At 62.2% G+C, this 19,707-nt stretch overlaps 3 protein-coding genes and 2 long non-coding RNA genes across 13 annotated transcripts in view; 2 read left to right on the plus strand and 3 right to left on the minus strand.

Moving 5' to 3' along the window:
- CHI3L1 (chitinase 3 like 1) lies at positions 1-6,438 on the plus strand. 2 transcript variants are annotated; one of them, XM_080651236.1, is made up of 10 exons: positions 1-296; positions 530-559; positions 1,196-1,397; positions 1,846-1,902; positions 2,530-2,680; positions 3,361-3,482; positions 4,529-4,652; positions 5,083-5,265; positions 5,592-5,708; positions 5,870-6,438. In XM_080651236.1, the coding sequence occupies exons 1-10, from the start codon at positions 152-154 to the stop codon at positions 6,008-6,010; spliced, it is 1,272 nt and encodes a 423-aa protein (XP_080507362.1). In that variant the 5' UTR covers positions 1-151; the 3' UTR covers positions 6,011-6,438. The 2 variants fall into 2 exon arrangements, with proteins under 2 accessions (XP_080507362.1, XP_080507361.1); XM_080651235.1 differs by having other exon boundaries at positions 85-296; positions 1,759-1,902.
- On the minus strand, positions 3,476-10,982 carry LOC308238843. 2 transcript variants are annotated; one of them, XR_013959629.1, is made up of 4 exons: positions 10,341-10,982; positions 9,638-10,002; positions 4,047-4,087; positions 3,476-3,645 (listed from the first exon to the last, which is right to left on the minus strand). It is a non-coding gene; the product is annotated as an uncharacterized lncRNA (long non-coding RNA). The 2 variants fall into 2 exon arrangements; XR_013959630.1 differs by lacking the exon at positions 3,476-3,645 and adding an exon at positions 3,827-3,961.
- MYBPH (myosin binding protein H) lies at positions 9,044-16,838 on the plus strand (the record flags this gene model as incomplete). 4 transcript variants are annotated; one of them, XM_080651234.1, is made up of 11 exons in its annotated part: positions 9,044-9,510; positions 9,610-9,744; positions 10,289-10,456; positions 12,544-12,632; positions 12,980-13,175; positions 13,354-13,493; positions 13,888-14,047; positions 15,349-15,485; positions 15,642-15,828; positions 16,114-16,162; positions 16,559-16,838. In XM_080651234.1, the coding sequence occupies exons 1-10, from the start codon at positions 9,180-9,182 to the stop codon at positions 16,128-16,130; spliced, it is 1,560 nt and encodes a 519-aa protein (XP_080507360.1). In that variant the 5' UTR covers positions 9,044-9,179. The 4 variants fall into 4 exon arrangements, with proteins under 4 accessions (XP_080507360.1, XP_080507358.1, XP_080507359.1 ...); XM_080651232.1 differs by having other exon boundaries at positions 9,044-9,744; XM_080651233.1 differs by lacking the exons at positions 16,114-16,162; positions 16,559-16,838 and having other exon boundaries at positions 15,642-15,857.
- On the minus strand, positions 11,517-12,916 carry LOC308238844. Its single transcript, XR_013959631.1, has 3 exons — positions 12,777-12,916; positions 12,496-12,583; positions 11,517-11,611 (listed from the first exon to the last, which is right to left on the minus strand). It is a non-coding gene; the product is annotated as an uncharacterized lncRNA (long non-coding RNA).
- The window catches only part of ADORA1 (adenosine A1 receptor), a 24,905-nt gene continuing 19,713 nt past the window's right edge, over positions 14,516-19,707 (minus strand). Inside the window, exons 1-2 of one of the 4 annotated variants that reach the window (XM_080651240.1) lie at positions 19,503-19,618; positions 17,110-18,930 (exon numbers count right to left, since the gene is read on the minus strand). In XM_080651240.1, the coding sequence (XP_080507366.1) occupies positions 18,291-18,845 (555 nt within the window). In that variant the 5' untranslated portion in view covers positions 18,846-18,930; positions 19,503-19,618 and the 3' untranslated portion in view covers positions 17,110-18,290. Of the gene's footprint in view, positions 18,931-19,502; positions 19,619-19,707 lie in introns of those variants that run through there. The other 3 variants (XM_080651238.1, XM_080651239.1, XM_080651237.1) reach the window with 3 other exon arrangements.

Raw genomic sequence — 19,707 nt, forward strand, 5'->3', positions numbered from 1 at the left:
ACCCTGTTGGCTCTTTGGCTGGCAGGTGCCTCATGAAGACCTGGCCCGAGTTTTCAAATATGCGGGTTTCTCAATCCCCCTTGGGCCCACAGTGCTCCTCCCCACCACTCCCCAGCCTGCTGGTTCCTTCTTGGCCAGTCCGTTCCCATAAATGGGATGTTTTGGGGCACAGGGGAGTGGAGGGGACAGGTATAAAAGGAAGTGTGAGGCCCCAGCTGGGCACAGGAGCACAGCAAGAGGCCACACCATGTCCCTCTCTGCTGCGGCCAGGATGGGTGTGAGGGTGGCTCAGACAGGTCTCTGCGCTGACCACGGGTCTGGGTTGTGGGTGTTCAGGCTGAAGGGCCCAGACAGCCTACAGAGCCACTGCAGGAGGCGTATGGACCCGCTGTGGGGAGGGCAGAGGCAGTGCAGGGAGACGAAGCAGAGCCAGGGGAGAGGGAGAGGAGGGGAGAGGAAGTAGAAGAGGGGAGGAGGAGGGGAGGAAGGGCAGGTGCACTTGCAGGGTCTGACCCTGGTTCTCCCACAGGCTTTGTGATCCTGCTGGTGCTGCAGAGCTGTAAGTAACCCCCTTGGGTCCCGGGAGGCGGGGGTGGTGACGAGAGTGGTGAGGAAGGATTGGCAGATTAATGTTTGTTAAAGGGAGGTGATGGTTGTCTTGATGTTTATTTTAATAGTGTCTACTTTTCTGCATAGTTGAAATTTTTCAAAATACAAATATTTCAAAGGCTCGGGTTCAGTGAGGCCTGGGGGAGCCCAGTGCCAGCGTGGCCGGGAGATGCCCGCTGTCCTGCCTCCAGGACCAGGAGGCAGAAACGCTTCCTGGGCAGCAGGAGGACTTGGGAGCCCTGCCCTGGGGCCCAGCTTGGGGGAAGGGCTGAAGGGCCCGGGGCTCACAAGCCAGGACGCCCAGAGGAGGCAGAGAAGAGGCAGCAGAGCCTCTCAGGTCAAGGACCCCCTCGGGGCCTGCCGGGTCCACCCCAGAGGCCGGGGTCTCCTCCAGGAACCCTTCTGGACCTCACTCCTCTTTCTCAGCCTGGGGGCTCCCAGAGGCAGAGGTGCCGGAGCCGCCCCTTCATTCACATTCTAACTTGGCTCACAACTCTGCCCTGAGGGCTGAGCTCAGGGCCCAGCGAGAGGGTCCCTGCCTGGCGGAACCCTGGCCGAGGTCCCACCCCACCCAACGTTTCTCCAGGTGCCGCCTACAATCTGGTCTGCTACTACACCAGTTGGTCCCAGTACCGAGAGGGCGTCGGGAGCTGCTTCCCAGACACCATAGACCCCTTCCTCTGCACCCACGTCATCTACAGCTTCGCCAACATCAGCAACGACGAGATCGACACCTGGGAGTGGAACGATGTGACGCTATACAACACGCTGAACGCACTCAAGACCAGGTTGGGCCAGGGCGGGGGAGGATGGAGGAGGGCGGCTGGTCCAGGGCAGGGCACCTCTGCTCCAGCCCATGGCCCCCAGCACCCGCCTCTGGGTGGATCATCCGAGGCCTTAGCTTACGTGGGAGGCGGTGACGAAGGTGGGTGCTGGGCAGTGTTTGGGGTGATGATGGAGGCGGCTGGAGAAAAGGGAACCACTGAGCTCTCAGAAGGGAGGCCGCCCCGTCACTGTTGCTGTCGCTGTCGCTGTCCCTGAGGGTGTCTCCCCGGGGGCATGGACCTTGCTGCGGCTCCATTTCCCCATATCCTGGGGGGCGGGGGGAGGGATAGGCAGCCCACCTGAGTCTTAGAAACCGAATCTCAGGGCTGGAAGGACCTTGGAAGCCAAACCTGGGCCACCCGGTGTCTCAGCACTTACGCCACCTGCCTCACGCCTCCTCCTGCCCCACAGGAACCCCAACCTGAAGACCCTCCTGTCCGTGGGAGGATGGAAATTTGGTTCTCAAAGGTAGGACCCCTCCCCAGACGAAGCTGGACGAGGAGTGCAGAGGCATGAGGGTCGCAGAACCCCAGACTGGTTCAGCACAGGGGCCGACATACCATCAGGGCCCCACCTCGTGTACAACCAAGAAACCAGAACCCACAGAGCCAGAGGGATCTTATGGTTCCTTTTTACCACCTCAGACCTGAGGCTGGAGTGAGGGGGTGGAAAGAATGGGAAGCGGGTGGAGAGCCTGGGTGGACTTCCCGGGGTGGGCGGCGTGGGAACAGGGCGTACAGAGAGGGCGGGGCGCAGCCACAGCAGCTCCCATTTAGTGAGTGGTTACTCAGTGTCAGGCCATTGGCACATGGAATCCTCACCAAGATAGTCTATTCATCCCCACTTTACAGATGAGCTCACTGAGACCCAGGTTACAACCTGTGCGAGTGGCTTCGCTAGTGGGTGACGGAGTCTCCCTTGGAAACCAGGGGTGTCTGGCTCCAAAGCACACGACTGGAAGTGGGTCCCACCGTGGCCGTGTCTCCTGGGGCTGTGGGCTCAGGCTCCTATTCTTCGGGGCACAGAAACCCCCCAGAGGGGACCGTGCCCAGCGTCTAAGCACTAAGCACTCTTCCGTGGTGATTTCGTTCCTAGATTTTCCAAAATAGCCTCCAACGCCGAGAGTCGCAGGACTTTCATCAAGTCGGTGCCACCGTTCCTTCGGACCCACGGCTTCGACGGGCTGGACCTGGCCTGGCTTTACCCTGAACAAAAGGACAAGCAGCATCTCACCTCTCTGGTCAAGGTGCTGGTTGGGTCCGGGACAGGGGCAGGGAGGCGGGCGGGACCAGAAGGGGTGGACAGAACTGTCTCCCACTGATGTCCTGTGAGGGCGGGGAAGAGGAACTGAGGCCTCCATGCTTCAGGGTGCTGAGACCTGACCCCAGAGGAGGACCCGCAGGCCTGTGTCCAGAGACCCCGCAGAGCAAGAAGACGCCGTGACCACGGTGGGGCGGGGTGGGGTCAGTAAACAAGCACCCGTGTGTCATGCCCACTTAGTGGGTGTCACTGTGCACAGTCCCTATGACGGGGACACTCAGGCACATCCAGGGAAGGCAGCCCAAGAATTCCAGGGACCGGGGAGCGGCCGTCCAGACAGATTGCCCGCAGCACCCGGCACGCTCACTCTGGTCTCGTGTGCCTGCGGGCACAGCGCAGACCAGAGGGCAGATTCGGCCACAGTGCCCTAGAGTCCAGCTGGGAGCTCGCGGTCCCTCCAGGGCAGGAGTCACTGGGTGACAGGGTGGGGGTGGGCACGAGATAAACCCAGGAGAAGGTAAGTAGGTCTGGGGACAGGACCGCTGAGGTGCCACCAATGGTTCCCCGGGGCCCTCAGGGAGCTGTGAGGTGCTCAGAGCTGGCCTCCCACCACGGGCTCTCTCCCACCCCCGGGGCCCCTTTCACCTGCTGCCTCCCTCCCACCAGGAAATGAAGGCTGAGTTTGTAAAGGAAGCTCCGAAGGAAACCCAGCCGCTGCTCCTGAGCGCCGCAGTGTCCGCCGGGAAGGTGGCCATGGACAGTGGCTACAACATGTCCCAGCTGGCCCAGTGAGTCCCCGCCACTGCCCTCCGTGAGAGCCAGAGGCAGCTCAGGAGGTCGCACTCCCTCTCTGTGTCTCAGTCTCCCCCTCCGTCATGGGAATAAGACCACCTGTCCTTCCTTTTCACTTGGGTCTTGGACCGACGGTGGAGAGGGTGGCTAAGAAGGAGTCTGTGGGAAAGGAAGCAGGAAGAGCTTACACACCAGCCAGCCACGCCCGGCGCTGTCCGCACGCGGCTGAGAGTGCTCCGACCTGGGCGGGCTTTTCCTGTCCGGGTGGCCATGGCACCCTGAGAGGCTCACATAGGCGGGTCCCCCAGCTCCTCAGCCTGCCCCCCGACCCCCCAAGTGAGGAGCAGACACAGCCAAGGGCCTGATGGCAGGTGGGGCTAAGGCCTGGGCATCAGGAAGCCAGGAGTGAAGGACAAGGGCTCCCCTATGACATCAGAATCTTCTTTACCACCTTCGAGAGGCGCAGACTCGGAGCCTAAATGGACCGGGAGGAGGGTAGAACTCAGGCATTCGCCCCCAACACCTGACGCTCAGGCCCACGAATCTACCTGCTGCCTCACCTGTGTGTGTGGTCCAGGTCCGGTGCCCTCTGTCCTGCTGTCTGTTGATGACATTTTGAAAAAAATATATTTTTATTGATTTCAGAGAGGAAAGGAGGGAGAGAGAAAGAGAGAGAGAGAGAGAGAGAAACACCAATGAGGAGAGAGGATCATGGATTGGCTGCCTCTGGCATGCCACACACTGGGGATCAAGCCCGCAACCCGGGCCTGTGCCCAAACCAGGAATCAAACCTTGACCTCCTGGGTCATAGGTCAACACTCCAGCAGTGAGTCACACCGGCTGGGCGATGGATGACACTTTCAATCTGCTCTCAGCACAATGAATGTATGGGCTGGAGGGGTCCGATCTGGGAGCCTGGACAGCAGGTCATGGGCAAGACTGGGTTTGGGTGGATGGCTCGTCTCTCTAGTCTGCCCTGCTCACATCTCGCAGGGCTGGCAGCTTCTCTAGTTCCCACCTCGCTGTCCCTCTGCTCCCACAGACACCTGGACTTCATCAGCCTCCTGACCTACGACTTCCAAGGAGCCTGGAGCCAGACCACGGGACACCACAGCCCCCTGTTCCGAGGCCAGGAGGTCCCCAGTTCGGACAGATACAACAACGCTGTGAGTGCGGGAGGGTCCTGCTAGGCAGGGGCGAAGGGCCCAAGTCAGATGCTGGGACTGAGGCCCAGGGGCCACGCGTCTCCACAGTCTGAGAACAGAGGCGGCCACCCCTCTGTGGAGGAGCCAGACCTCAACTGACGGTTCCGGGGGCCACGTGCAGGCCGAGGGGGGACGAGAGGATGGCTGGGGCCGGGGCCGAGGAGGCCAACCGGGTCTAGACCTGCCTTCTGCGCACCGTGGAGCTGAGCCCGCCGCCCGGTTCACAGCTGTAGGAGCTGACCCTCCTCCCTGTGCTCAGGAGGCTTTTTGACACCCACGCTGTGCGGTGCCCTTTAGACCGAGGTTGTGGGTCCCTGCGAGGAAGGGGAGCCCAGGTGTGTGTAGGACAGACTAACGGCTCCACTGCCTAACCCCCCCTCCCCCGACCCAGGACTATGCGGTGAGCTACGCGCTCCGGCTGGGGGTCCCGGCCGAGAAGCTGCTCATGGGCATCCCCACCTTCGGGAAGAGCTTCACGCTGTCCTCTTCGAACAGCGGAGTGGGCGCTCCCAGCTCAGGGCCCGGGCTGCCCGGCCAGTTCACCAAGGAAGTCGGGATCCTCGCTTACTACGAGGTGTGGCTCCGAGAGAAGGGAGCTCCTGGGGAAGGCCAGCCGCCCACCCACCCCCTTCTGCTCTTTCACTGTTCCCGGGGACCAGCGTCCAGCTGAGGGGGAGTTGGGCACACGGTCTCCTCTGGCCGCCAGCCCCAGGTGCTCTGGTTTCTGGCCGCCTCTGCTGCTCGCGGCCCGGCAGCTCGGGGACATGGGCCGCTGATCCGCACATGCGAGCCGGAAGCCGGGCGTCTGCCCGAGGGCGCACGTGCCTGCGGGGCTGAGAGAGGCTGGAGGAGTTGCACCTTGTGCCCTCCAGCCCCTCACCCTGACTGTCCTCTGCTCAGATCTGTGACTTCCTTCCTGGAGCGACCGTGCATCAACTCCTGGACCAGAAGGTCCCCTATGCCATCAAGGGAAACCAGTGGGTGGGGTATGATGACCAGCAGAGCGTCAAAACCAAGGTAGGTCTCGCAGGCCAGGCCCCAGGAGGAAGAGGCAGAGGAGGCCCAGGGTACCCTGCTGGAGGGCGATGCTGAGTCACCTGGGGAGGGGCCAGGACAGCAGGTCCCCCCTACGCACATCGGGCAGGAACCCAGCGCTGTCCCCTGGGCCTCCCTGCCAGGTGCAGTACCTGAAGAACCGGCAGCTGGCAGGAGCCATGGTGTGGGCCCTGGACCTGGACGACTTCCGGGGCACCTTCTGTGGCAAGAACCTGCTCTTCCCTCTCACCAGCGCCATCAAGGAAGCCCTGGCTGCCGCTTAGCGCTCCGTCCAGCACACGCTGGACAGGCACTGCTCCCGGGGGCCTTCCTACCCAGGAGATGGTCACCTGCCCCGCTGAACCTCGGTCTCCTTCCCGGGCCCTGCACAGGGGCCAGCTCTGAGCTCTGGGCTCAGCTTTGTGGACATGCAGGGGGGCGGGGCTGTGGGCAGTGAGGGCTGGATCCCCACAGTGTCAGGTAGGGACAGCGCACACGCTGAGGAGTGAAAACGCTGCTCCCTCCCCGGCCTCCTCGGCATAGGCCCCCACGAGCAAGCTCTTCCACCCAGCACAGACGTCAAGCAGGAAGCAGCGACCACACACGTCACGGCCTCCGCACAGCCCGGCTTCACACCTTGGCCAGGAGCGTCCTCGTGCCTCCCTCCCAACTCCCCGCTGATCAATAAAGCTCCACAGCATCCGTGTTGGCACTTGCTGGCCCGTCTCTGAGACCCATGCGCTCCCCTCTCCCCTCTCTTCCGGTTCCTCTCTCCCAAGCTTGGGGCCTGAGCTTGCAGAAGGGGCGGCCAGCGTGGCCACCGCTGGTGCCTTGGGAGCCCCCAAAGGAGGCCGCCTCTTCAAACCCGCCTGCCGTGGCTTCACCCGGCAGGTCTGGGAGCGTCCACTGAAACGCACTGTCATCCAGACCTCTCGACTCAGCTCCTGGGGAGAGAGCCCTGTGTCTGGAAGGCCAGCAGGACGGAGAAGGGGGGACGCCCGATCCTAACCTTCATCTGCCAGGGGAGAGGGGTAGGAGCCAGCACAGGGCCGGGGTACAGAGCTCTCTCACCACAGCAACCCCCTCCCCTCATCTCTCTCCTGGGACACTGGGCCCTCAGTCCAGCAGGGCTCCTCAGACAGGCTGGCCTGGGACATGGGGTGGGCAGGAGGGGACGTGTGGGATGATGTGCTGTGTAGCCAGAGAAAGTCCTCGAGGATTCATTCGTGGAGGCCCTGGTGTTTGGACTCTGTGACTTGGCCAGTGGTTTGTGACGCTAGTTTCAGGCGTGCGGAAGGAAATTCCTGTTGCCTGCATTGAAATCTGAACCAGCTGGAGCTGCACAGATGCAACTGGTCTCAAGGTCACAGCTCAGCCAAAGGCAAAGAAGGTGGGGACCTGGCCAGAGCCTCGGGGTCCGGGACATTTCCCCGCTGGCCGGTGGGGCCAAGCCTTCCCTAATGCCTGAAAGAAACACAAGCCACGCGTGCTTTCGCATGATGCTATACCCCGCCACACAAGGGTCTTGGAAAGCCCGGGCTATGAGCCCTCCAGGGCAGCCACCCCCTCCGCCCTGCCCCCTGGAGCCAGCCTCCCGCTAACTGGGACACGCCCGGCAGGGTGACTCAGGGTCCTGCCGTTAGTCAACTTCACTTATAGCTGCAGACTCAGCGCAAGGGATGGGGCTCGGTCTCCAGGGCCCACCCCCTGCCCGGCAGGACCCTGAGTCACCTGGCACAGGCCCCGCACGCCACTCCCCGACAAGGACAGCCAGGGGTGAGAGGCAGCCTCACGCCGTGGCCTCACCCCGGGGACGGAGAAGACTGCCTGCGGCTGAGGACCTGCACAAGTTTCATGTGTGCCTAATTTTCCATGGTGGGGCATACCGTACATGCTAAAGCATGCCTGGCCTGTATTTCTTTCCTTTAAAGAATTGCTACATTGCCCTAACCGGTGTGGCTCAGTGGATAGAGCGTCGGCCTGCGGACTGAGAGGTCCCGGGTTCGATTCCGGTCAAGGGCATGTACCTTGGTTGCGGGCACATCCCCAGTGGGGAGTGTGCAGGAGGCAGCTGATGGATGTTTCTCTCTCATCGATGTTTCTAACTCTCTCTCCCTCTCCCTTCCTCTCTGTAAAAGATCAATAAAATATATTAAAAAAAAAAAAAAAAAGAATTGCTGCATAGTGAAAACTGTGTAGCCACCGCCCAGGACAGGACATGAGACCTCGGTAACGCTCCTGAAACTCCTGCCACGGTCTGCGTTTGCATTCGATGTGGGTGGGATGACACCATTGTGCTTGGTGGGTGCAGACTCACTCAGTCACCTTCACACCCCACTGCTGGGGCAGCTCTCTCCCGAGGTGCCAGCTGTGGCGCAGGGTCCTGTGGGGACGTTTCCTGCAGGGCTGTCTCCCGAGAGCCTCGGGGCGGCACCGTGCGGCGTGGAGGGTGCACTTTTTGCACTGTGCCCGCTCCCATCTCAGGTCTTCCAAAGGGACTCCTCCGCCCGCACGCCCAGCAGCAGCGACAGCTCGTGTCTCCGTCTCCCTGACACCCAGAGTTGTCCGGATTACTGCATGGTCACCAATCTGACATGTTCGTGGAGGCATGAACCAGTGAACAGAAACACGTGCCTGCCTCGTTTGCTCCCCTGCCAATGCCCACGCCAGGCCCTGCTTTGAAGCGTCTAGAAGGTTCCGAGTGCTGGCTTCCTCCATGGTCCTTCCCACGCCTGCCTTACTGACATGAACCCACCCCAGGGCTGGGGGTCTGTCAGCTGCGCTGTGATAGGTGGGGCAGCGGAGGCCCCAAGAGGATCCTGCCAGCATCTCAGAGAGGCAGTGACAGGGGCCCTGGACGCCCTTCCTGGGATCCGTTGCTGAGAGACCCACCTTGGCACCCCAACTCCTCCCTCTCTAGGGCCCTCGGCCCCATACAACACAAGGGAGACCCCCTGGGGATGGGAGGGCAGGGGCACAGCTCCCAGGGGAGGCTATTTCAGGCTGTCTGGGCCCCAGCCCCAGACTCCGGAGCCTGGGCACACGTGACCCCCGGGAGGCCAAGGCGGCCTGAGCTGGGTTCACCCTCCAGATGGAAGCTCATTGCCACTGCCCTGACCCCTGGCACAGGCCACTGCCAGCGTCCTATCTCACCCATCTGTGCCTTCCTCCCATCTGGGCACCAGCACCCCGGCTGCTGGGAGCCAACCCGGGTGATGGACGACACAGTGCCCTCTCAAGGGACCCTCCGTTCCTCCCCCAGAGCTATTCCTGGCCTGGGCGCCTCCCCACTCCCAGCCCCCACCTGGCCTGACCCCACAGCTGGGAACCATTTGGCTGGGGGTGGGGCAGCCCTGCCTATATAAGCCTGGTCCTAGGTGTCCCAGCACCCTGGAGGCCCAGACCCTCCACGCTGACCTCGGCACACTCAGCCTGACCACAGCCAGCCCGGCAATGACCGCGACCTCGCAGGCCCCTGACTATGGTCAGGAGGAGCCCGCCTCCGAGGTGCCCAAGGTGCCCACAGAGCCCTCAGGAGAAGGAGCAGCATCGGAGCCCACGGGGGAGGAGCAGGCTCCCATGACAACCCCTGAGGCTCCTGCCCCCGCGGCCTCGCAGGCCCCTGACCATGGTCCGGAGGAGCCCGCCTCCGAGGTGCCCAAGGTGCCCACAGAGCCCTCAGGAGAAGGAGCAGCATCGGAGCCCACGGGGGAGGAGCAGGCTCCCATGGCAACCCCTGAGGCTCCTGCCCCAGAAGCCACTACACCTGCACCTCGAAGTGAAGGTAACCAGAGGTGGGGCAGGCGGAGGAGGGAGGCAGGCATGGCCGAGGATGGGGGCACTCTGAGCCACACCCCTGTCCTCTCCCCTCCTTCTCCCGCAGACGTGCCCAGTGCCCCCCTGAAACTGACCGTCGAGGATGTGAGCGACAGCTCGGTGACCGTGAGCTGGGAGCCTCCGGAGACGCTGGGGAGTCAGGGCCTCCAGGGCTACGTGCTGGAGCTTCGCAAGGAGGGAGGTGAGCTCTGGGCGAAGCCCCGCACGCACCAGGGAGTGGGCTTGGGGGCCTCAAGCCCCAGACCCCACTCAGTGCAGGGAGAGGCGAGGAAGCAGGAAGCGTGTCCCCAGGAAGCGCTTGACCACCAGCTCCAGGGAGCCCCTGAGTGACAGCACACAGGATGGCGACAGGGGGCATTCCTCTGCGGAGAAGTGAGGGAGGGGACGCTTCTCGGAAGACCCCACGGGGGGAGGGCAAGCAGGAGGCAAAGCAGAGGAGCTGGGGGTGGAGGGAGAGTTGGAGATGGTGAGTAGAAATGAGACACATTCCTGTTTCCACCTCCATGGCAGCCAAGTTCGGCCTGGCCCCGGTCTCTGACCCACCTTGCTATGCAACTTGGCCACTGTGCCCACCCCCTGAGCTGGAGAACCCCCTCTGGCCACTAGCCCAGGCTCCTCCATCAGGTGTCCTCAACGCCACAGACACGAGGGGTCGGGAACGGGAGGAAAGGGGGACGAGGCCCAGCTCCTCGGCGGGAAGGGTGCCCATGCCTCTCCCTCCTCAGCCTCGGAATGGGTGCCCGTGAACGCCCGGCCCATGATGGTGACCCAGCAGACCGTGCGGAACCTGGCCCCAGGAGACAAGTTCTTCTTGCGCGTGGCTGCCGTGAACCCTGCGGGGGCCGGCCCTCCCGCGACGCTGGACCAGCCCATCCACATCCGGGAGATCATCGGTGAGGCCTTGCGTCCCATCCCCAGCCTGTCCCAGCACTCATGGGATGGATGGAGAAACGGAGACCGATGGGCAGAGGAGACAGGCAGTCATTCCCGTGCCTATCACGCGGGCGCAAGCCACGTGCTGCCGCCATCTGGCCTTTAGAAAGTTCCAGGTTCACAGCAGCGATGACCCTCTGAAGGTCCAGTAGCCCATTTCTCTGAGTGCCCAATGCCCAAGCCTTGGGAAAAGGGTTCCCTGACCCAAGAATGAAGGCTCAGGCTCCCCAGGTCTCCTGCCTCAAGTCCCAGTGCTAGACTCCTTCTGCCGTCCTCCTATCTAGTCTTCCCCCCGAGAGCCAGGAAAGCTCACCCCTGCTCATCCCTGCTCATTCCTCTGGCCTGGGTTCCAGGGCTCCCATGGGGTCCAGGTCTCTGGTGGGAGGAAGACAGGGCCCTCAAACGGCCCATGACGATTTCTCCATCCCCAGAGGGCAGCACCGCCCTGGGGACCCAGCTGTTTCCCTTGCTAAGATTTCTATTTGTGGGGTGCACCAGCCTCAAGCCTACCCCTGTTCCCTGCCAGAGCCGGTCAGGTTTCAGTCTGTTCACGGCCGTGAGTCATTCCTTCGGATCCAAGGTCTCTGGGGACAGCCCAGGGCGCAGTGAGGAGAGACACAGGCCAGCAGGTGACTGAGGCCTCCTCACATCGTCCTTGCTCTGCGCCTCCAGCCTCAGAGGGGGACCCACAGGTCTGAGCAAGGCCTCCAAAAACAGGGCTTTTCAAGGCCACAGGACGGTCAAGTTTGGGTTCAAGGAGATAATCTCAGCTCCAGGGCCCGGGAGATGTGACCACGGCAACTTAGAATCCTTGGCTGTCAAGCTGGGCCCCAGCGTCAGGGACTCGGGAGACCCAGCCTCTGGTGCAGCCCCTCCCAGAACCTGTCTCCACACAGGACCTCTCCTGCCTCCAGGGAGCGGGAATGTTCTCCCTGGTTTTCAAAAGCCAAGGGTGCTCCCAGCCTTTGACTCTGCAGCGCAGACACGGAGACCTGTAGGGAGGGCCCGGGACCCGCCCTGGGCCCCAGGGAGCTCCGGCTCTGCCCATCGCTGACAGCCAGCCTCGGCCCCTGCTGCTCCGCTAGAATTCCTCTGGCAGCCGAGAAGGGGATTTCCTGGAGAGAAGAGGGGAGAGACTGTGAACAAACAGGGACCAGCCAGCCCTCCTGGTGGGCAGGGCAGGGCGGAGGCCTGTCCAGGTTCCTCAGCTGCTCAGCTGTCCCTCATTGGCCACCTGCAGCTGCCAAGCATTCCACCCTGAAGCTCCCAGAGCCCAGTGCCCACACAGCTAATCCTCGGAGACACAGTGTTCCTTCTCCCTGTCCCCTCCCTCCACCCGAGAGCCACCAGCTGCCGCCACCTGTCCGCCCAGAAGCCTCAGTCACCACCCCACCCTCGCCTGGGGCAGCGGCTTGGCTGTGCTGCTCCCCTGGGAATGCCCGTGGTGCAGGAATGCCCGTGGTGCGAGCTGCACCTCGTTAGGAGATGGTAAGGACCCTGGTGTCCTGTCCTCACTAGATTCCAGAGAGGCTTCCCGACTGACAGACTGGACGGTGTGTGTGCGGGGGAGGAGGGGCAGAGAAGAAGGGAATTGTCTGCTCTGGCGTCTTTTAGGAAGGAGACCTCCTAACCCTCCCACATGACCAGGAGGCAGAGCACGGGCACTTGGGGTCTTGAAAGGTCTTGGACTCTTGGGTTCAGAAGCCTAGGCTGTGCCCCCTTTCTGGAATGCAGGCCGGTGGGTGAGGATCCCCGACGTCTGGACCCAGGAATCGGGGCTGCAGGAGAATCCCAGTCAGCAGGGTCCAGGAGCCTAGGGAATCCAGATGCTTCTCCATCCACGCCATGGAGGCCCTTCCCTCCTGGGACTTTCTGGCTTAGTTCCCCAAGGGCTTTAGGGGGGTTGGGGCCCCTCGACTTCAGGAGCAAGCTTCATTCATCCCACAAGATGGCCCCACAACACACCCAAGAGCCCTCCTGCCCAGCCCACAGGCCTCACCAATCAGCAACCCGCTGCTGTGCTGAGCTGACTCTCACTTTGATGCAGAGGCCCCCAGGATCCGTGTGCCCCGACACTTGCGTCAGACCTACATCCGCCAGGTGGGAGAGATGGTCAACCTACAAATTCCCTTCCAGGTGTGTGTGTGTGGAAATCAGGGTACCAGCTTGGGTGCAGATCAGGGCCCCTTTGGGGTGGTCAGAAGAGCCCAGGAAATGTCAGGGTCTCTGGGGGGGTCTGCCTGGGATCCCCAGATGCCCCCCTCCTGCACGTTGTCCAACCTGTGGATGATGCAGCTCGCCCAGGGCTGGCTGGGCATCCACATGGTGAGAGTCTGGGCAGCAGCTGGGGCTCCAGCCTCTGCTACCCCTCCTGGGAAGACTGGTGGGGACAGCTCTCTGCACACAGCTCCAAAGACCACAGCATGGGGTGGCTGTAGGGTGCTGGCACCTCCTTGCACACCCTGAGGGCTCCTCCCTCCCAGGGGAACCCCAAGCCTCAAGTCTCATGGACCCACAATGGCAACGCTTTGGACAGCAAGAGAGTGAGTGTGCGCACTGGAGACCAGGACTCCATCCTCTTCATCCGCTCGGCCCAGCGCTCAGACTCAGGCTGCTATGAGCTCAGTGTGCGGCTGGAAACCCTGGAGGCCCGAGCGGCCATCAACATCCTGGTCATTGGTATGGGGCAGGGGAGGCAGTGTGCCTCGCCAGGGGCCTACACACCCCCACCTCCTACACCGCAGCTGACGCTCACGGGGTCAGGCCAGGGGAGTGCGATAGGAGCAAGATCCTGGGGGTGGGGGTTGTCCGGCCAGCCCAGCCCAACCCCTCACTCCCCCTGACACTGCTCCTGCAGAAAAGCCCAACCCGCCCAGCAGCATCCGGCTAGTGGACGTCTGGGGCTGCAATGTGGCCCTCGAATGGACGCCGCCCCAGGACACTGGCAACACTGAGCTTCTGGGCTACACGGTGCAGAAGGCGGACAAGAAGACAGAGGTGAGGCTCTGGGCCCACCTGGGTGCGGAAGTGTGAGTGGGGCGAGGGAGGAAGTGGACGAGGTGGGGGGAGGCCCAGCCCACTGAGAGTCGGGGACTGAGTTCAGGTCTGCCTACCACTAGCCTGACTCCTCCCGAGGCTTTTGGCAAGATCCCTTTCATCTCTGGGCCTCATTTCCCCCATGAAGACTGCAGGGGGCAGAGGGGAGGGAGGGTGCTCTCTGAGGACCCCAGAGAGATCACCCGAATGACCCAGAGTGACCCAGAGGCCCCTCCTCCCAAGTGAAAGTCCCTCAGGCCCAAGGTAGATGCTGCAGCCTCCCAGGGAAGTAGCAGCGGGGTGAGCAGGGAGGGTGAGGAGGGTGGGCTGTGATGACAGGGCCGGGTCCACGCAGCAATGGTTCACCGTGCTGGAGCGCTACCATCCGACCACCTGCACCGTATCCGACCTCATCGTGGGCAACTCGTACTCCTTCCGGGTCTTTTCGGAAAACCTATGTGGACTCAGTGACTCGCCTGCCGTCACCAAGGAGCTGGCTCACATCCGGAAGACAGGTAGGTCTGGGCCTGGATAGGAAGAAAGCCAGTCCCAGCAAGGCTGACTCTCTTCCCACCTCCATCTCCACATCCACCTTTTCCTGGGTGTTAGCTGCCCTCTCTGAGTACTTCTCATGGATGCTACTTCACACACAGCTATGCACAGCCATGCACACACACACAGCCACCCACAGCAATGCACACACACATATCCATGCACAGCTACGCACACACACAGCCATGCACAGCAATACACACACACACAGCCATGCACAGCTATGCACACACACAGCCATGCACACACACATCCATGCACTGCCATGCACACGCACACATCCATGCACCGCTATGCACACACACATCCATGCACATCCATGCACAGCTATGCACACACACATCCAGGCACAGCTATGCACACATATGTACACACACACAACTGCAAAGGGATGGATGTGGTGGACTGACTTAACAAAGACATCCGAGTAGTCCCATGCAAATAAGAAGTGTCCCTTAGGCGAGGGAGACTGCGTATTTATTCCAAATATGCCATGTGGCTGCAGACATCATAGTGGTCACTGGGCCTCACGGGCACTGTCCCAAAGGAACCAGTATGAGGGCAGTGGGGACAGTGAACTCTGGCAAGTTTGCTGATTACACAGACCTCCCAACCCTAATATAACTCCACGTGGATGGACAGGAGAGACGCAGCCTTTACTCTCTCCACACGGGGCAAGACCCCTCACGTCGAATGTTAAATCCCAGGCCTTTTCTCCGTCGCCCTGCGTGCTCCAAGGCCCTTCCCACGTGTGTGGGAGTCTGTGTGGGCGCCGGAAGGCACACTCTTATCAGCAGCCTAAGCCGCACAGAATTAGGAAGAAATTTTTGTTTAAAAAAGAAAAGCCAGTTATTTCTCCAAAGACAAACAGAAATCAAATGTAGTATCTCCGGGCTGCTGGCCTCCACCATCAGCCAAGATCATCTCCTCTCTCTGGCTCTCCTGCCCACCCTCTCTCAACTCCCCTTGCTGAGCCCCCCAGATCTCAGCTGTGCTCTGCCCCTGGCAGACATTCTGTCCCTGCGTCCCCACACACTGGCCAGGAGCCTGGGGCCCGCCACGGAGCTCCAGAGGCGGGGCAGGATGGCATGGATTGTCATCGTCCTCTGGACGCTAAGATCGTCCTCCAGGCCGTCAGCGCCACAGTCGTCAGAAGATGCCTAGATGGAAGCTGTGGCGATCATCTGGGGAAAGGGCTGAGGTCCGTCCTAACATATCTCCTCCTATAATCTCAAATTTACCCCATTTTCTCCCATGAACCCAGAAATTGTTGCCAAACTTAAAGGGTTTGTTGAGAGAGACTTCTCAGAAGCCCCTTCCTTCACCCAGCCCCTGGCTGATCACACCACCACCTCCGGCTACAGCACCCAGCTCTCCTGCAGTGTCCGAGCATCTCCCAAGGTGAGGCGCAGGCCCAGCTGTGCCCTGGGGGCGGAGGACAAGCAGGGTGGTGGGGCTGAGGAATCTGAGCAGGCATCTCAGCCAAAGCCTGAGGATGGCCTGGGGGAGCTTGTCCCAGCCCACACCCTTCCCGCCTCCCTGTCCCCGTGCTCCCAGCCCAAGATCATCTGGATGAAGAACAACATGAACATCCAGGGGGACCCCAAATACCGCACCTTCTCTGAGCAAGGCGTCTACACCCTGGAGATCCGGAAACCCAGCCCCTTTGACTCCGGGGTCTACACCTGCAAGGCCGTCAACATGCTGGGGGAGGCGTCTGTGGACTGCCGGCTGGAGGTCAAAGGTGAGGGTTGGAGGAGGGTCTCTCCTTAGGGACTGCCATGGGGGAGAACAGGAGATGTACCTCTTCTCCCGCAGGACTAGCGGAGGCTGCGCCCTGAAAATCCGCAGGACCGGGCAGGGCGATGGCGCTGGGGCTGCTGGGACTGGCCTTGCTCGGGAGGGTGGCCAGATGTGGGAGAGGAGTAGCAGCGTCCGCCTGGGAGGTAGCCTTGAGCTGCTCTGGTTTCTCCACCCCCAACCTGGTCCCCAGAGGACCCCCAGCTCTAACCTGTGGGGTCTCTTCCAGCCTTAGCCACACACTGAAGAGCGCGGAGGAGGCTGTGATGGAGACACAGGTAAATGGCTGACCTGCTTCCTGTGCTGAATCTGGGCAGAGGCGGGCAGATGAGAAGGGGAGGGGCAGTCAGTGTGGGCACAGGTCTGCAGTCACACACACAGTCCAGAGACGGGGGCAGCCGGCAGGCAGGGCAATGCTGGTGGGGCCTGGGGGCAGGGATTTGGTGGACGGTCCAGTCCCGGCTCTGAGTGACCTGGGGCTGGACCTGTTTAACGTCAGAAAAATGGGGTAACAGCGCGTGCCCACCTTCTCTGCGAGGTGGTTCTTAGGCGCTGGACAGGGAGGAGGGGGCAGAGCCCAGACGCGAGGAAGGAGAGAGGGCCCGCTTTCCCTGCCCTCCCCGCCCCTCGGCCGGTTTGCCAAGACCAGGGTGATGGAGCGTGTTCTCTGCCAGGTGCTGTGGGCCTGAGGGGTCAGGGCCACCAGGCTCGTATCCAGCGCCCTGAGTCTCCAGACCCCTCTCTGTTGTGACGACGGACAGCTCTGCCCCCTGGCCCAGCCTCACCTCCCTCCACCCGAAGCTGCAGCCCAGGGCCCAGGAGTGGGCCTGGCAGGCCCCGGACAGGCTTACTGGGCACGAGGGCCCTGGACGGTGCCAGGATGGCTGTGCCTTGCAAAGAGGTGCATGCTGGGCAAGAAACATCAAATAAAGGTGCATGTGTGCTGTCGGGGCCTCTGTGACTGATGATCGTCTCGTGGGGGAGGCGTCACCATTAGGGGGTCTCCCCATGTGCCCCACGCGGAAGGGCCGGTGGGAGGGGACACGGGAGTCAGGGGGGTTTCTTGACAAGAGATGTCTCAGGATCTTAATCTCACATTCAGGGCTTGCAAGCCCAAGACAACAGCTGTAAGAACACACGCCCCTCGCTGACCTCCCCATTGAGTCCTCTCTGCGAGGCTGTCTGGCGCCCTCAGGGGTGCCTAGCAGTGGCTCTCCATGCGGGTTCACAGTCTTTTATTACTCAGGTGCCCCCCTGGGAGCAGGGCACAGCACCTCTGAGAGAGGCAAGGCCTGGAATCGAGTCGCTACTCACACAGAATCCTGCCCCTCCACCCTCTGCACCCGGGCTCTGGCCTTAGCGGGGCGAGGGGGCGGGGGGGCCCTTCCCCAGAAACCCTGAAATCCCCGGCTCTGCAGCAGAGCCCACAGCCCCTGAAAACCGGACTAAATGCCAGGGGTCCTGGGGCAGCTAAAGGCCAGCAGGACCTTCCCGCCTCCTCTCTCAGGGGCTGGCTCCTCTGTCTGGCTCCAGCCTGTCATGCCCCATCCCAGGCGGGCACAGTCAGCCACGTCCCTGGTCCACCCTCAGCAGGCGGGCACAATGCTCTCAAGAGCTGACAGTCTCCATCAGGCCCAGAAGCAGCAGGGAAGGGTGCTACCTAGGAGAGCTCAGGCCTGTCAGGGGGCTGGGGGACCTGCTGGGCTGGTACCCATATGACAGGAGGTCACACTCCAGGCTCCTCCTGGGACGCTCAGTGCTGCCACCTGCAGGCTGGGGCGGCCCACACCACCACTCCACACTGGCTGCTGGGCTCCAAGCACCACCCCCCAGGCTCCAAAGGCTGGTGAGGAATAAAGCAGATGTTGGAAATGGTGTCTGGACTGGCTCTTTCTACCTCCCTCTCAAGTATGGCCTTGGGCTGCTCAGGGCAAGGGGGCAGGCGCCTTGGCACCCAGCGTGGCCGGGAGGCTGGGGCTGTGGGAGGTAGGGACTGAGGCTCCTTCATAGCTGCCCCTCACTGGCTCAGGCCCCCTTCTCCTACAGAGAAAGCAAGGCCAAGACGTGTGGTTTCTCTTCTTCACTCATCTTGGAGGGGGTGCCCTCCCTCCTGAAGCCTGGTCCCAGGCTGCGTGGTCACAGCCGCTGGGGCGAGAGCGCCCCCGCCTGCAGGAGCGGAGATGGCCTCCCCGCCACGGGGACCTTTGCCTGAAGCAGGGGCTGCCCGTGGGACAGGCAGGCAGGTGGGGTGGCTCAAGCCACTTGCCTCCTTCCCTCAGGTTACCTGGTTTGTCCCCATGGACGGCGCCCCACACCCCAGCCCGGGGCCGGGGAAGGCCCATGGAGACAGTTAGACGGTGGGGAGTGCGGGCCCGCTGAGGAGCCCTGGCTGTGGGCAGGTAGAGTCTAGTCATCCGGCCTCTCTTCCGGGGGGTCCTTGTCCACGGGGGGTGCGGGCTGGCAGCGGAAATGGTCATTCCAGATCTTGAGGAAGGTGACCCGGAACTTCTGGATGCGGAAGGCGTAGACGATGGGGTTCATGGCGGAGTTGCCGTGCGTGAGGAAGATGGCGATGTAGGTGAGGAGGCTGGGCTTGTGGCAGCTCGGGCAGAAGAGGGTGATGCAGTTCAGGATGTGCAGGGGCAGCCAGCTGAGCGCGAAGAGGAGGAGGATGAGCGCCAACGACTTGGCGATCTTCAGCTCCTTCCCGTAGTACTTGTGCGGGTCGCCCGAGGAGGCCGACACCTTCTTGCTGAGCTGCCTGCGGATCAGGTAGAACACCTCCAGGTAGACGAGCGCCATGAGCAGCAGCGGGGGCAGCACCCACACGAAGAAGTTGAAGTAGACCATGTACTCCATGCTGATGACCTTCTCAAACTCGCACTTGATCACGGGCTCCCCGGCGCTGCCGTTGGCCGCCCAGGCCCGCTGCACTGCACCCAGGTTGTTCCAGCCAAACATGGGCGTCAGGCCCACCACGAGGGAGAGGATCCAGCAGCCGGCGATGGCCACCGCGGCCCTCCGGGGCGTCACCACCGTCTTGTACCTGGGAGGGAGGGCAGAGAGTGAGTCCCCCTGAGGCTCCCCGGCCCCCCCAGAAGGGGCCACCCCCGCCAGGGCCCAGGGAGCGTGGAGTGTGTGTCTTTGGCTGAAGTGCCAGTTGGACATGCACTGCCTCACCGCTCTTGGTTAATGACAGAAATCATAACAGAAAGCAGAGGATGCACTTTAGGAGTTTTAATAAAATCACCAACGTGAACTCGCTGTGTGTGCTGGGCGTGTCCCCTGGTGGCCTCAGCCCTGTTTCCTGACCGCCCTCGTGGGTGGGAAAGCACCGGCAGGTGAAGAAGCGGAGGTTCACAGCGTCCTGCGACCTGCCGGCGCTTCCCAGCTCATGTCCCCACTGGCCACACAGCCCCTGCTGCACAAGCCCCTCCCCTGTGCCGGCAACACTCATGAAGCATCCACACCCTCCTCTGGGCTCCTCCACTGCCCGGCCAGGCCCCTGTCGCCCCCCTTCCTCCCCCCCCGCCCCCTCCCCCGTGCCCAGCTCCTCCTCCCACCCCTCCCCGCCCCATCACTGCACAGGGCTTGGCCTCAAGAACCCGCTGTGCACACCCAGGCCCCTTGGGAATTGCTCTCAGGAGAGAAAGCTGTGTTCCTGTGCCTCTGCTGCATGTTCAGCAAGCTCTGCGTGCTGTGGGTCCCGGGCGCTGCTCGGCACTGGGAGTGAGACGAGGCCCCGCCTCTCTCAGCTCACCTTCGGGAGAAGACACAGATAACACAACAGTAAGGAGACAGGCAACAAGGCGGCTGCAGGCGT

The sequence above is a fragment of the Plecotus auritus genome, assembly GCF_963455305.1.
Source record: "Plecotus auritus genome assembly, chromosome: 14".
Taxonomy (NCBI): Eukaryota; Metazoa; Chordata; class Mammalia; order Chiroptera; family Vespertilionidae; genus Plecotus; species Plecotus auritus.